General features: G+C 44.6%; 1 protein-coding gene across 3 annotated transcripts; it reads left to right on the top strand.

Annotated features, from left to right (window-relative positions):
* The first annotated feature begins 1,818 nt into the window (after positions 1–1,818).
* On the top strand, positions 1,819–9,546 carry nr2f2 (nuclear receptor subfamily 2, group F, member 2). 3 transcript variants are annotated; one of them, XM_061075862.1, is made up of 3 exons: positions 1,819–2,185; positions 6,587–7,114; positions 9,245–9,546. In XM_061075862.1, exons 1-3 carry the CDS (start codon positions 1,981–1,983, stop codon positions 9,517–9,519), a joined length of 1,008 nt encoding a protein of 335 aa, XP_060931845.1. In that variant the 5' UTR covers positions 1,819–1,980; the 3' UTR covers positions 9,520–9,546. The 3 variants fall into 3 exon arrangements, with proteins under 3 accessions (XP_060931845.1, XP_060931843.1, XP_060931844.1); XM_061075860.1 differs by lacking the exon at positions 1,819–2,185 and adding an exon at positions 4,275–5,617 and having other exon boundaries at positions 6,569–7,114; XM_061075861.1 differs by lacking the exon at positions 1,819–2,185 and adding an exon at positions 4,276–5,617.
* The last annotated feature ends 6,511 nt before the right edge of the window (positions 9,547–16,057 follow it).

Below are 16,057 nucleotides of genomic sequence, written 5' to 3'. Positions count from 1 at the left end.
CACCATCAATCAAGTGATCTTTATCAAGCAGGAAAAACACAATCTGGGTGTTAGAGAGTTTTGCATAATGAAAGTAAGTCGGAAACAGGGCCGGGTCTAGGCAGGGGCAAGAGGGGGCCTGGCCCCCTCAAATAAATGTTGTGCCCCCTCAAACTGAATCCCAATTTATAATAATAATAATATAATAAAGCACAATGCCCCCTCAAGATTTGTGGCTGCCCCCTCATACATGCCTGTCTAGACCCGGCCCTGGTCGGAAATCTTCAATTTTATACCAGAAACATATGAAACCTGTTGCGTGTTTAAGAAAGGAAAAAAAGCAGATAATCTTTTCTGTTATCTACAATGGATTCCTCTGTTGTGAGATATATTTCAAATTATCAGCTTCTCAGTTGTCAGAGATGACCGACGCTTCTCTTTTCTCGATGTGTTTTTTAAGTGGGACAATTAAGTTTCTGTGCTGATTCCGCAGTCATCTAATTCAATCAGACTCTTGAAGTTGATTAGCCTGGTTAACCTTTGCTCCCGCGCGGGTCTGGAGGGGTTAATCAGGCCGGGAACCCGCAGACCCCCGGGTCAGGATCCCTCTATCTGCATGGAGGACTTGCTGAAGGCAGAGATAAGATTAAAGTCAACTTTTATTTCCCTTTCTGGCGTTTTACGCAAGTGAGAGAGCGGATATACCCGCCGCCAGCAGGACGATCTTTTTAAACATCTATGTCTCAAGGCGCTTTTAAGAAGTCATGTGCGTGCAGGATATTTTTACCGCTGCACGGAGGGTGTGAAGTTTTCCTCTGGAATCTTTTGACTTTATGTCGCTGTGACCGCTGCATATATGCGGATTTACCAATCTCGGTGCATGCGTCTCTTTAACCTGATGCGTGAGTGAAAGCATTTTTTTTTCTTTTTTCTTTGCACGCCCGCAAATCGCCACTGTTATCTCCGCACCATCGATTAATTTAACTGCACTTATCCCAATCAGCAACATCTCCACTCCTGTGTTCCGGAGCGTGCGCTTTGTTTTACTAACAATAATAAAGTGATTTAGTCCTTCCTCGCTCCCGGAGCATTGGGAAATCATTACGCATCCAGCTATTTGTGTGTGTGTGTGTGTGATTGGTAAATATTTAGTGCAGGCGACATCCTTCTGTCTCGTCTTAATCGATACCAGCCCCGTTGTGCCGCGCTTATTATTACTGTAGTTGTGCGTGTGTGCATGAAGGCTCGCTGAGCACATTCTGCTTTTATTCTTGCGGCTGAATGGAGAAGAAATCCTGAACACACAGGAAAGTTTCCAATAAAAACTGCAGCAACTCTGGGGCTTTTAAAATAGCAGATCAATCACGATGGGGTGGAAATTCAGAGGCGTGAAAAAGGTGAAATTAATATAGATTTCTGTGAGGTTAATTAAGACTGTAATTCATTAATTATTCTATTTTTTTATTCTCTGCACAACACGTTATTGCTGGAGGTGTGTAGCTGTTAAAAATACATATTATTGTTTGTTTATATAATATATACACAGCAATTAAATATTGAAATTAATTATATTAATTTAATAAGAATAATAAGAATTTATGGGCTCCATCTACTGAATATTTTTTCGCAGTTAATTTGAATTTGATGCCGTTTTAATTACCTCTCTAATCACAGCTCTGGTGGTGCCTTTACTTCCAGACTGCATTTAATTTCCAATAAGCACAATGTCATAACGCTCGCCATGCTTAAAGACAGGTGTCTGTTCTGACTGCAGCCCCCCCACACCCCCTCCCTCTCTCTCTCTCCTCCGGCAGCCCACACAAAGCAGTGCGGCCACACCACAGTGCAGGAGCCGGATCTCCTCACAGCCACCTCTCATCTCCAGAGTCACATGAACCTCCCTGCTCGGCTCGGACGTCAACGTTGTGTTTTCCAATTCCTCGCTCAACAGCACATGACGTGAATCAGTTGCTTTGGGTGTCGGCTCTCCAAAGTTTTTGCATGATCAGACATTGCAGGTTTCCAATAAACAACGTGCTGCTGCTGCGGTGGGGTTTTTTTTGTTTTTGTTTTTTGCTCCTGGAGAGGAAGCTCTGCCCGGTTCAAAAAGAGAAGACTAAATATATTCTGAATAAGAGAGTGAGAGGGAGAGAGAGAGAGAAGATGATGCATCTCGCCACGGACGAATCTGCAGCATGTGCATTTGGTAGGTTTGTTACTCTCAGAACCTCCTGCCTCACTCTCACCATCAAATACACAGGCTGGCTTTATGAATGGGTGTTTGCAGACTATATCTTTTCTCGTTGTGATCATCGTATAAGTTCACACTCTGGTTAAAAGGCGACATTCTGACTGAGTCTCTCGCATTCAACGCGCACTGTGCATGTGTGGTTTACGCACGGTATGAGACGCTGTCTGCTGCCCGGTCGCTCTACCATACGGGATGTAATGTCGAGCACGGGAATCAAGCGTGGCTACTTTTGCTCATTCATCACAATAAAGTGTGCAAAATGTTATACTTACCGTTCGGAGCGAATCCGCCTCCTCGACGAGTCGATCTCTTCCGCGCGTAAATTGTGTTAATTATTATTATCTACAGACTCTCCACGCCTGCGGGATCTGTAAATAAAAAACCCGACAAAATAGACATGCAGACAAAACATCATCGGCTAATTTGTTTTAGAATAAAAAGACACATTTGGTGTAAATACCACCGCTGGGCTTGCCTGAAGTGGCGAGGGGGAAAAAAAGGAAAAGTAAATCCAACTTTGGCAACTGTCAAAGCTTTGCCGTCCAAGTCATGTAAAACAGAATTTAAACAAACAGGCGTCAGTTTAAAATGGTGCTCGTTAGTTTGGTCGATGCGAGAGACGAGACTGAGGCGGTTTGCTGGTCGGATCGCTCCTCTAAATTGAATCTTATTTGAAAAGCAAAACGAAATCATACGCTAGGGGGCACCCATATACTGTAGTACATCCTGGGACGAAGATACACGCTGCTGCTGCTGCTGCTGCTGCTGCTGCTGCTGCTGCTGCTGCTGCTGCTGCTGCTGCTGCTGCTGCTGCTGCTGCTGGTGGAGGTGGTGGAGGTGGTGCTGCTGCTTCCTCTGTGGATCCACACACAGTTCAGGCTCCATGCTCATCCGTGTGGAAGTTTTACCTGCAGTTGAACTTTCAATGGCCTCGCGGTGTGCTGAAAGTTACTGATTAAATCCAAGCGTTAACAAAAAAAAGGATAAACCGTGTTGGGCAGCTACTTTGACATGCATCCTCCACTGTGTGTTCATTACCTTTATTATGAGGCAACACCTGACAGCCATCAGTGTTAACAGCTTTGTTTTACAACGTTGTTTATCAGAAAATAGCTCCGTACGTGTCATCCTAACCTTAACGTGAAGGGCACGGGCCTTTGACCTCAAGTGACACTTTCGGTGGAACGGTCTCTATTTAAAGCTATAGTGCCTTCACGTTGTGGCCACATAGGCTCCTGCGAGACCCAGATTTGTAATTATTCTCTCCTTCCTGACCCTGCATGTGAGTTTGGTGTGTTTGTGGTCAGGGGGATTAGAAGGGTACAGCGGGCGGCCACAGGATGTCAGTGGACTATCATAACATTTATATAAGAGGTGTGGACTGTGATGAATGGGACCTGGTTTGATTAGAGGCACTAATAGGTGTATTAGCCTGTACATATATAGAGAATGCAGATGGCCTTCAGTATAATGGTCTTGATCACCCAGTGGGTGACCCTTCTCAATGTCTGGCTCTTAAGTGTCAACCTGCTGTTTTGTTTACCAATATAATTTCAAAATAATGTTTATAATCCTAATAAAACCGCGTAATTTTCGCTCTTTTTGTGTAGATTTGTTCCAAAGTGTAGTCTGGCTATATAGCTGCCTAAAGGAAGAAAAATAAAGGTACAATGGAAAGATATATTTTTATTGTAAGAATGAATGATCTCCAGAAAAATTATATTGCAGATATTTATGGAGCTGCAGGATATATAGTGGCACAATACGAGGAAAATAATTAAATTAAATTTTATTTTTCTAAATATTATTTCCCATTGAAATTCTAAGATTTTACCGGGCGTGCATGTGAGTAACAGTCTCGAGTGCCTGAGAAACCCGTCTCGCTTTAGGACCAAGCGGCCCTCTCGACCTCCACGCTGGCTCTGGCAAGGTACCAAGTAGCACAAGTGCCGAGCAGCCAATGAGGAGCAGGGGGCGGTCCCGGAGCTCTGACCAGTCAAACACACTCTCCTTCCTTATATGGCAGCAGATCTCCATGGTAACGTGTGCTAAGTTGCAGCAGTCGTGTCAAAGTTCACTATATAGAGGCTCAGTGAGCTGATCAGAGAGAAAGCATTCAGCCTGCCCGGCTCCAACCAAATCACTTCCTCACCTCCGCCTTTTTAACATATTCCATCACTTTCTATCTCTATTCCTCTCTCCTGTTCTTTCTCTGTGCACGGAGGAAGGCTCTGCAGGTTGTGATCTCTGCGAGGTTTTTTTTGTTTTTGTTTTTCGGTGCTTTCGCTTTTTTTTGCTGGAGAGAGTTTGTCTTCCCGGACTCTGAAATCTCTTTTGGCTTCAGCTGCCTGGCGCTTCCCTGGCGCTGCCTCACAAGAAGAAGAAGGAGAAGAAGAAGAAGGAGGAGAAAAAAAAAAAATCAGAAGAGGAAGAAGACGCGATTTTTTTTTTTTCTTTTGTGAAACCCAGTTGGTGATTTTCTTCAAGACTTGTGCTGGAACTTGCTAGTCGGTGCTCACCAGTTGTCCTGAGCTGCTGCTGCTGCTGCACCAACCTGCTCCATGATCCGCTGATAGTCCTCCTCTCCCTCGGCTGATCATCTCAGTATTTACCCTCCTCTCCCAGTGATGGCTGTGCTGGATGGCTGACTGTAAGCGCCCCTGGACTTGGCCTCTCAGCGCAAGGCAGCGACTCAGCTCGCCATCGCATCAGTTTTGAAAAAAAACGTGCTTCGCGACGTCTCCCATCACAGCAATAAAGCGACAGTTTCCCGGAGGTTCACAGTGGATCCGACGTGTAACTCTAGACTTGACGTGCTCTCCCAGTGCCTGGCTGTTCAATCCCAGTTCCTCGCGTTTTTACCCGAGACGTCTGCTCCCACCCGCGACCACCAAAACGGCAGACAAAAAGTTTCCTTCCGTTGACTGATAGATATGGCAATGGTAGTGTGGAGAGGCTCCCAGGACGATGTGGCTGACACCCAGGGCTCCCTCTCCTCGCAGACCCAAGGAGGACTATCCCTGCCCGCCCCTCAACCGGGCCAGTTGAACCTGTCATCCTCGCAGGTCGCCCCTCCGACCCCGCAGACTCCGTCGCAGGGACCCCCGAACAACACGCAGTCCACGCCGACCAACCAGACCACGCAGCAGTCGGAGAAGCAGCAGCCGCAGCACATCGAGTGCGTGGTGTGCGGGGACAAATCCAGTGGCAAGCACTACGGCCAGTTCACATGTGAGGGCTGCAAGAGCTTCTTCAAGAGGAGCGTTCGGCGGAACCTCACGTACACATGCCGGGCCAACAGGAACTGTCCGATCGACCAGCACCACCGCAACCAGTGCCAGTACTGCCGCCTCAAAAAATGCCTGAAAGTCGGCATGAGACGGGAAGGTATTAGGATTTTTTGGTTTTCTCATCGGTGTAAATATATATGTGTGTGTGTGTTAACGTGCTCTCCAGCCATGAAACCGTGTCGCCCTGTAATGTCGTCCTCCATAGCCTTGTTCTCTCCCCCTCTCTCTCTCCCTCTCTCCCCCGACTCTTCCCTCCGAGGCTTGGCGGCTGGAGCGCGCCATGGAAGCCGCTGTGTGATGTGGCTGGAGCCGGGGCTCGGAGCCGGTGCATTTCACAAATAGCTCCGAACCGACTCATGGCGATCGAATTCACATTCAGAGGAAGGCACGCGGCCGCAGAGACACATCTGCACCGGCTAGATTACACAATATATATACACAAGCCCTCTGCGCTATTATGGCGAGTGTCGAAAAGACATAGCGTGTTCAGGGCTTCATCTCTCCCGGTGACGAGAAGCCGGACACCGGCTCCACTCGAGCCCACAAAGCCTCCGCACCTCCGCAAGAATTTGTCCGAATATCAGGGTCGAAAAATAGGCCTGTGTGCCCGGGCAGAAGGAGATGAATTGCTAAGTAGGTTAAGGGTTAAACATGCAAGGTCTCTCTTGCCCTCTTTGTGTTCCTGCACAGCCAGCTCATGTTGCTGTGGCTGAATAACATCATTTTTTCGAGCTATGTGTTCAACGTGTTCAGAGCTCATCCCCAGTGTGTGTCCTCGCATTGTGTGTCATTATTATCACTGTGACCCGTTTAAAACTCCTGCAATGATAGAATATATAGGTACATGTGTGTGTTAATATATATATTCCAAGATATGAGTGTGTGTGTGTTTGCGTGTGAGTGTGTGTGTGAGAGTGTGTGTGTGTGAGTGTGAGTGCGTGTGTGTGCGAGTCTGTGTGTTGTTGTCATATTCAACCCATGTGGCGTCTGCCATCTATTCCTTACAGTTTTATGATAATTTGTAGAATTCAGGCTTCAATATCTGCAGTTTCTCTTTTTACTGCAGCGGTGCAAAGGGGACGGGTGCCACCCACACAGCCTCACCACGGCCAGTTCGCGTTGACAAATGGAGACCCACTCCACTGCCATTCCTACTTATCCGGATATATCTCTCTTCTGCTGAGAGCGGAGCCCTACCCGACGTCCCGGTATGGCAGCCAGTGCATGCAGCCCAACAACATCATGGGCATCGAGAACATTTGTGAACTAGCGGCCAGGATGCTCTTCAGTGCCGTGGAGTGGGCCAGGAATATTCCCTTCTTTCCAGACCTCCAGATCACAGACCAGGTGGCTCTGCTGAGGTTGACGTGGAGTGAGTTATTTGTGCTCAACGCCGCGCAGTGCTCCATGCCCCTGCATGTGGCTCCTCTCCTGGCGGCGGCTGGCCTTCACGCCTCCCCCATGTCCGCGGACAGAGTGGTGGCCTTTATGGACCACATTAGGATCTTCCAGGAACAAGTGGAAAAGCTCAAGGCTTTGCACGTTGACTCTGCTGAATATAGCTGCTTAAAGGCAATTGTGCTCTTCACCACAGGTAAGACAATAGACCGGCACACTCCCAAGTTCAGCCTGTATGTGACTGTCACTAACATGCACCCTGACACCAGCTAAATCATTGCTGACCTAAATATATATATATATCTGCACTGAGGTTGTTGCTTGTCTTAGATGAACACTCCTGCATCCCTGCTGCCTTCATGGTCAAGGATTTTGGGGTTTGGGCCCCAGGCTATTAAATTATAAAACCACTTGGTTAATCAACTGATTCATCAGACACATACACGCGGCTAAACTGGAAATTGTAGCATGACCACGCAAGAGATTTCTTAATTAAACTGACAGCAAAACACAGGAACGTGCAGCCCGACTGAATAAGCTCCAGTTAAATAAGTCTGGTATCACACACACACACACACACACACACACACACACACAATAATTACCTTGAGCATCATAAAAACAAACCTAGCTCTCGGCTCACTTTTTTTCTTTCCTGTTAAACAGAACCCAATAGCTCGCAGATGAATTGCATCACTTTGATTATTTTTTTCCGCCATTTATCAATGTGTGTATAGCCCACGTCTTGTTTGTATGGAATGGCAGATATAAATGATGTCAGGCTCCGAGGGGGAGGGGGATAGAGAGAAAAAAAGGAAAAAAGAAAGACAAGCCTAATGTCCCATTTGCACACAGTAAAAACAAGGCGCAGGTTTCAACGCTCTCTCGTCGTTCAGTGGGGGCCAGCAAATAAAGAAAAAGCCAGTAGGACCCATGCACACCCTGCAATTGCAAAACATGTCAGCATCTAACAGCCCGGGCTGATGCTGAGCAGTGACAGGAGAGGCGGCTTTCATTTTTATTTGCAGAAATATTCTCTCTGCGCCTTGTAGGGACTCGAGGCGTCTCTGGACCTGCTCCAGAACTGCAGGTCATGACCCAAACTTCCCCAGCTATTTTGTTACATTAGCTCCGCCATTACAAGAGGGGGGGTGGGGAGGAGGAGAGGGGGGGGGGGTACGTGTGGAAGAGATTTACAGGGTTTCACCCGTATACACTGAATGCATGTCTTTGAAATGATATCATACCTGCGAGCACATCAGCCTCATGTATTTCATTTGGCCCGAGCCAGCTTCGCTATTGTTCTCGTGGTGGCTTGTTAGCCGATTCTGAAATAATCACATTTCAGGTCATTGGATTTTATGATGGAGCCTTTATAAGACCACGGTGGCTTAATTTGTCTCGTCCACATTATACCTGCGTCCCAGAGGCTCGAACATGAGAGCAGCGACACGCCTTTTCTTACTACTTTTCCTGTGGTTTGGTTGTTGTCGTGCGTAAACTTTACAAACTTACCCAATGCGCGCACAAGCGTTTTTTGTTGGCACATAATCAGCAGCCGCCCACAGGCAGCAGCACAGATAGTGATTATGCGTCTCTCATGGTATACATGACGGCAGCTCCGTAGGCTATGGGCCCTTTTTTTTCCCGAGCTAAATCTCTGCTCCACTAAAGGTCAGTAGGTCTCCCTGTCTCTCCCTCCCCCTCCTCTCCGCCTCGCTCTGCCGCTGACTGGGAGAGATACAGGCCCATGTTAAACACACTCTTTAGCTATGGATCTGCGTATTTATTCGCGTTTTTGTGTTTTAATAGAAGGGTTTTGTCGAGGAAAGCCACCGAGGTACATGCGCCTGTAACCGCAATGAAACAGGGGGACACGGAATTTATCTATCTGCATTTGCTTCTTAGCTGTGGCAAAAAAATATATAATTATGTTTAATTTCTGTGTGTTTATATTTGAAAAAAATCATGTGTATTTTTATAGTAATATATGCTGCCACAAAAGTGTGGAGCGATAATTTTAACCTGAGTGTTTTAATTAATTGTCTACCGCCATGTTAATATATCGAGCAGTCATTTTATACAAATTATTCCCATACACTGAAAAAATATCTGCACATTTGACTTAAAAACAATATTGGAGATTTAATAAAATCTATTTTTATATGTGAGATTGCAATAATAATTTGTGACCGTAATTGCTTTTTAAAAGCTGTGACAGGGCCATCAGTTTGCGCCATGTCTGTCACCACATGCTGGATAAAGGCTCGTCGTGAGAGAAACACTTTATTAATGTTTATTTGCTTTCCCCCCCCTCCCCTCTCAGATGCTTGTGGCCTCTCAGATGTGGCCCATGTGGAAAGTTTGCAGGAGAAGTCCCAGTGCGCCCTGGAGGAATATGTCCGGAGCCAGTATCCAAACCAGCCAACACGGTTTGGGAAGTTGTTACTCCGCTTGCCTTCCCTCCGCACAGTCTCCTCCTCGGTCATAGAACAGTTATTTTTCGTCCGATTGGTAGGTAAAACCCCAATTGAAACTCTCATCAGGGATATGTTGCTGTCGGGGAGCAGTTTTAACTGGCCTTACATGTCAATTCAGTAAACCAAGAAGGAGACGAACAAACAAAAGGTGGGGTTGGAGGCGGGGGGGGGGGGGCGGCGGGAGGGGGGGGGTGCTGCGAGACTACAATGATTATAGCTGCTTTTGTGGAAGGAATAAAAAAGCAACCGGCTGTTACACGGGGCTGGCTTTCATGAAGAAAGACATTGACGTAAATGACTGTGAATCCCCCCCCCCCCCTACTCCAAAAAAAGAAAAAGAAAAAAAATTGAGACATCCACTGAACTTTCAAAATGGCAGATACAAGCTCCCAGTGTTCATGCAGAACAACCTGTGTCGATCCATTTTTTAATGAAAGAGGAAAATAAGGAGGAAAAAAAAGGAAATTTTGTTCATCCTTATGAGGAAAAATTTAAGTATTAAGTGCATTTAAAAATGATGATTTGGGTAAAAGGAGAAAAAAAAACTGGAGAAAGGGAAAAATACGAAACGTGAATTTTCTTTTTCTCTAATGACTTGTCCTGTGTCCATGTATAGCTGTGTTTTGTACTTTCTTTGTTCCTCCTTTCTGGTTCCAAACCGGCCTATGTGATTTCTGTAGTACAGGTGTTGTTATTTTCTAAGACAATGATTTTTATTTGAAAATGGTGAAATAATGTTTGAAAAAAAAAAGGAAAAAAAAGTTCTATAAAGAATTAAAACCACAGCAATAGGAGTATAGGCTTATAATCTAGGCTTAATGCTGCAAGCGCACTTATAATCTTAGGATGACCATTACCATCTAGGGACAAAAGTTTTTGGGGGAGGGGGCTCATGTTCAACTTTATGATCCAGCGCAAACATTTTTGCTCTTTATTAATATGAAGTTATTGGACCCACTTTTATTTTCCACTACTTAAAAAAACAAAAGGTTAGTTTGAAAAAATTGTAATTATTTGGCCCCATGTCATTCAGCTCTAAATATTTGGCATCAGTTCCCTAATTGGATACAACATAATAAAAAAAATAAAGTCCTACAAGTTGCATATACCGATAAAGTTTTAAAAAACATTTCGCCACATGTGCACGTAAGAGCGTTTGCAGTAGTTGAAACTGCATTGAAAGCATAAACTGACTTGTTTAAGGATCTTTTGCAGAGGTCAAGGGTCATAAAAGTTTGAAGCCTAGCCAGAGTAGTGTTTTAATAGCAGTATTATTAAAGCGTCCCTGAAATGTCACCCTTTATTCACTTCAAGCATTAAGTGCCTGACAAGCATGATGTGATTTCTTATCAAAACCTTGTTAAAGTAGGCCTACAACATTTCTTTGGGGGGGGGGACAGACATTTAGATTTGAGACTTCAGTCGTGTGTTTGACTTGAAGAAGAAGAGGAGGAAGGAAACAGACACTGATTAGAGGCAGTATTCTTGTAAATATAGGTCAATTCATTTCAACAAGTTTTTTCCTTTATACAAAGTATATGTGATTAAGAAAAAAAAATCTGTGGTTGCCATTTTTTTTTCTCGGTAATACAACGTCTTCAAAATTGAGTGGCAGACTTAGCTAGTAGCACTGAAAGTTCTGTTTTTAATGTATATACATATTACTACAAATGTTTTCTTTTTCATGTATATTTAGACTGTGAATGCATGGCCACAGGTCGCTAACCTATTTTACCTTTGATATATAAATGTAAATGTTTTCTCTCTCTCTCTCTCTTTTTTTTTGTTTTGACTGTATAGATATAATCTGTGCATTCAGTACACTAGCCCTTGTATTTAAAGAAACAGAAAAAAAAGAAAGAAAAGAAACGACGTTCATTGTTAGGCTGCAGACTTAAAACAGGGTGAGCAGGTTCGGAAAAGGAGTATGATATTTTAACTTTAATGTTATTTGCTCCTTTTTGTTCTGGTCTTTTGACAGGTGCCGTGGTGTGCGTGAGCGTGCGCGCGTGCGTGCGTGCGAGAATGAGTGCGTGCGTGCGTGCGTGCATTTGGAAGCTAGCAAAAAAAAAAATACATTTCTTTTTTTTGTTGTTGTCCTTGTTTTGGAGGCTTTTCTTCCACACACAGAGAAACACCATGTTGTGGTTGAATTAAAAAGGGATCACTGATTGAACACTGATCTTCGGCTGTTCGTGGCCACATATGGACCAGAGAATGATACATGATTGTAATTATGAACAGTTTAAACTGACCCACGTTTTTATATAAATATATAAAAATATATGACTGCAGGGTATTGATAACGTATAGATACTTTTTTTATTATTATTATTAATTGCAAGTGATATATGTGAGTGTGTGTGAAAGTTTATAGTTGAACACAATTCTTGTTTGTTTGTGTTAGCTTATTGTAAACAAGCATTCTGCTGTAAATTTGTTCTTGGTATTAAATTATAATTTATGAATTTGAAATCACCAGCTTTTCCATGTTTCCTTACTCTCGAACGTGCGTGTGAACTTGTCCTTGCGCGTGCGTGCGCGTGTGTGTGGTCGGTTGGGGGGGGGCGGTGGGGTGGAAGGGGGTGGGGGGTGGAGCGGAGTCAATTTGCTGTGGCAGGATGTTGCCCTTTTGCCCTATGAAAGTGATTAATTATTACAAAATAATTAATCAATCAGCCAACAGGCCCGTCCAACGCCTTCACTCGGTGGTTTTTAGCCGCAGAGGCTTTTATTACAATACATACTTTTATTATCACTATTATTATTGTCTACAAAAAATGGCCGCTCTGTAATTCAGCTCATGGGGAAAATAATGGAGTGACGGCGGCTGCCTGTCAAACTGTAGGAATACTCCACAACAGATGTAATAAGGTGCTGTGCCTCAGCAGATAATAAGATTTCATAACAGTACACACCCTCCTCCTCCTCCACCTCCTCAGACGGGACAGGGACTGGGCAGGAAAAACCCAACCCAGCCTCCCCGCCGCTTTATTTGCGGAATACACTTTCACCTTTGGACGCTCGCATAAATATTAATGGGACGAAATCATAAATATAGTGCGAATATAGCATGAATGGAAGCCTCCAAATAATTAGAGTTATTCTAAAAGAGAAGGGAAGGGAAGAAAAAAGTTCAAATTAAATTTCTGAAAATCTAATCGCCTTCTATTTATATTACTGACTGGCTGTTATGTGCATTATTATGGTCTACAGATATTTTATTTTACTTTCAGCCGCATCGCTGAGCTTCAATAACAACACTGCAAGTTGCTGAACGCTGTATAATGCATTTTGCCTTCTGGTATGTGTACCATACATATAAATAAGTACATGTGTGTGTATATATAAACTTGTGATGGGTTTAAATGTCAATCACTGACGCGCGTGTTCTTGTGAAGCTATAAACATTTGGCCTATCAGTAATTATTAGTAATATTGGCTTAGTTGAGAGTTAAGCTTGAATTAGCCTTGTTGTAAAGAGAGAGAGGCTTAATCAGGAAGCCAACTTTACAACGGCTTCGGCTCCTGCTGCTGATGGTGATGATGGTGATGATAATGGGAGTGTGTGTGTGTGTGTTTGTGTTGGTATGGTTGTGTGCGCGGTGTGTGGTTGCGTGTGCTTCTGTTGCTGTTGATGAACATGATGATTATGATGCTGATGGTGGTTTCTCCTCGGCTCCTCGCTGGTTGTGCAGAGGTGTAACATCACACACTGGGACCAGTCTGAGCCCGTTTGATAAGGCGAGGTATAGACATCTCAGCCTCTGAAACCACCAGCACCACCAGCACCACCAGCACCACCAGCACCGCTCGGCCGGTGGCATTTCAGTGGAGCTGCATTTACAGCATCTGCTCCGTCTCCCTCCAGATATTTGTCCCGAACCCTCCGAATCTTCCTCGGAGTTCCATGCAGCTCTGGGACGAGTTGGACCTCAGCTCAGCTCGGGCTGATCTCAGCTGACAGAGCGTGATGCTGGTGCTGGACTCTGTAATTTCTTCTTCTACTCCCTCATCAGGGCTGCACACAGAACTAATGAGCTGGAACTCGCTGCGACGTCACTTATATTTACGTCCGTGTGACGTGAAAACTTTTTTGACACACGAGCCGGTATATGGGACTTTCACACAGCCACCCCCCCACTCACCCCCAAACCCGCACACGGTCCCTGCGGGTGCGGGCGTGCGGGGCCGGGCTGCGCGTTGGTTCAGGTTTACAAACCGAAGCTGAGAACTTATTCAGAGCTCACGGGCTATTAGGGGGGCTATTTGTTTAATAAGATAAGGATACGGTTTGCAGTCTCTGTCTGATACACACACATACACACACAAACACACACACACACACACACGCACACACACGCACAGGCGTCTGCACAGTTAAGCGACAAATATGCACATTATTTGCACCTTGGCACTATCACTATGACAAATTAACGCATATAACATGCGTTTTATTGCATATGGGCTGAGGCACCGCAGCTCATTTACAACGTATCACACAAGTCAAACGTTTAGCAAGGTGGGACACCTGTTCCTAATGTGTCACTGCACTGGATTTAAATAACTATTCATTTTATTAATATTATTAGTAGTTTGTTATAAAATGCAGCTGAAGCCTTAATCAGCTGAGAATGCGATTCTCTTTGATGTCCTTTGATGTCTAAAAACAACTTTGTATTCTTATTATATTTATTAATTTATTAAAAAGGTCTGAACATTCTTCCACGTTATCTAAGGCCATTAAAATAAATTGCTTTTTCCCCACTTCTTGCTCAGGGCACACGAAGGGCTTTCCCTGCGTCCTGCCCGTAAATGTATGAAAAGTGTGCCATCTACCCGCGGTCGCCGGAACTGTAGCTTTATACCAAGACCTCCGAGACCTCAGCTCATTTTTTTTAACACAAAAGGAATAAAGAGCACGAAGGCGCCGCAGTAGCTGCCGCAGGCGATTAGAGTGTAACTAGTAATGTGCGTTTCAAACACCTGTCATCCCTCTGTAGACCCAGTGTGTAGATCCACTGTGTAGATCCAGTGTGTAGATCCATTCTGTAGATCCACCAGTCTGTGTCCACTGCGTCTGTGTGTGGGGCAGCAGAAGGTTCGGACTGGTGTGCGGCCACTGACCTGAGTGCAATGTGAAGTTTGACCATGTTCAGAACAAGAAGAAGCGAAGGAGGAAACTTTATTACAACTTTATTAAAATAACACAGCCCACACACCCCATCCCTAAAAAGAAAGATTGCAGGCCTATTATTAAAAATAGTGTTAATAATAATAATGAAACAACATATATAATAATTTTATTAATAATGATGATGATAATTATTTAACCGTGTTTGAACGTCATACTTGTGGGAAATAACAATACTGTGGACACTGTCTCCTCCAAACCACTGAATCCTGCAGCCCCTTTAAATCAGATTATTATGTAGCCTGCTGGATTTCTCCTATTTAAAGTTTTGATTTATGGTCCAAAAGGGTCCAATCAACAGCAAGATGGCCAAGTTCTTAAATAAAGCAAATAAAAAAACTGACTTTAAAAAGTGGCGCAGCGCTTTGTGGAGATATAAATATAGAAGATAAACGATGTAAACTGGAGCTGAAGAGTGTGAATATACCTCATGTGGAATTTCTCCACAGCTATTTTAGTTTCCTCAGAAGCCAGGCGCGTTCACGGTGAGCATATCTCAGTGCCAGTGGAACATAACTGTGCCTGTGATCGTTTGAATATTGCATCCCAAGTAAACCCAATCGCAAGCCACTAGCCTGTGTGAGCATGAGTGGCGCTTACAGTCTATTATAGTGAGAAATGATTTTAGGACTGAAAGAGGACTAAACTCTGATGGAGACGCGGACCAGTGAGTGCAAATAATATATCTGCCCAAAGCTTTACAGGAGGGAGACTGCACCTTCTCTTCAGAGCACGAGCACACACACGTACACGAACACACACACGCACACACACACACACACACACACACACACACACACACACACACACACACACACACACACACACACACACACACACACACACACACACACACACACTCAGCACTGAGCCAGAGGGATGATTTGAAGAGACCGCAAACACTCTCCTGGATATTAGACTGCAGCCCCTCAGCCTCCCAAACCAGAGCGCATTATTTCATCAGGACCACTTCATAGGTATTGATCGGTATAGGCCTACATCTTGCATCGATCTGCTACTATGGGGTACATAGATACTTTATTAAGATCCCCATTAGGTGCACCGCAGCGCTTGTCAGTCTTCCAGGGGTCGCGGTGGGAACGTTTCAGGCTCGTCGCTCTCCAGGAGTTTTTTGGAGCCTGGGAGTGAAGACACGCACGTACGCGCTCACACACACACACACACACACACACACACACACACACACACACACACACACACACACACAAAGACCGAGTTTAAGTTGGACATCACGTGCTTTTGAAAAGTATCGTGTGTGATTAAGACATCACCGATTGATTCAACTTCATTGACAATTGCGCAGGTCTGAGCACCGTGTCGAGGTGTGTGTGCAAAACCTAATGACGACGACGATGATGATGATATTACACATTAGCTAATTGGGATTTAGCAGCTCTAATAAAATTAACTTCCCCATAATAATCGTCACTCCACACACCGCACT

This window comes from Limanda limanda, chromosome 8, assembly GCF_963576545.1.
Source record: "Limanda limanda chromosome 8, fLimLim1.1, whole genome shotgun sequence".
NCBI classification, from domain to species: Eukaryota; Metazoa; Chordata; class Actinopteri; order Pleuronectiformes; family Pleuronectidae; genus Limanda; species Limanda limanda.
The sequence above is the reverse complement of the archived record's forward strand: the minus strand, read 5'-3'. Positions and strand labels throughout refer to the sequence as shown.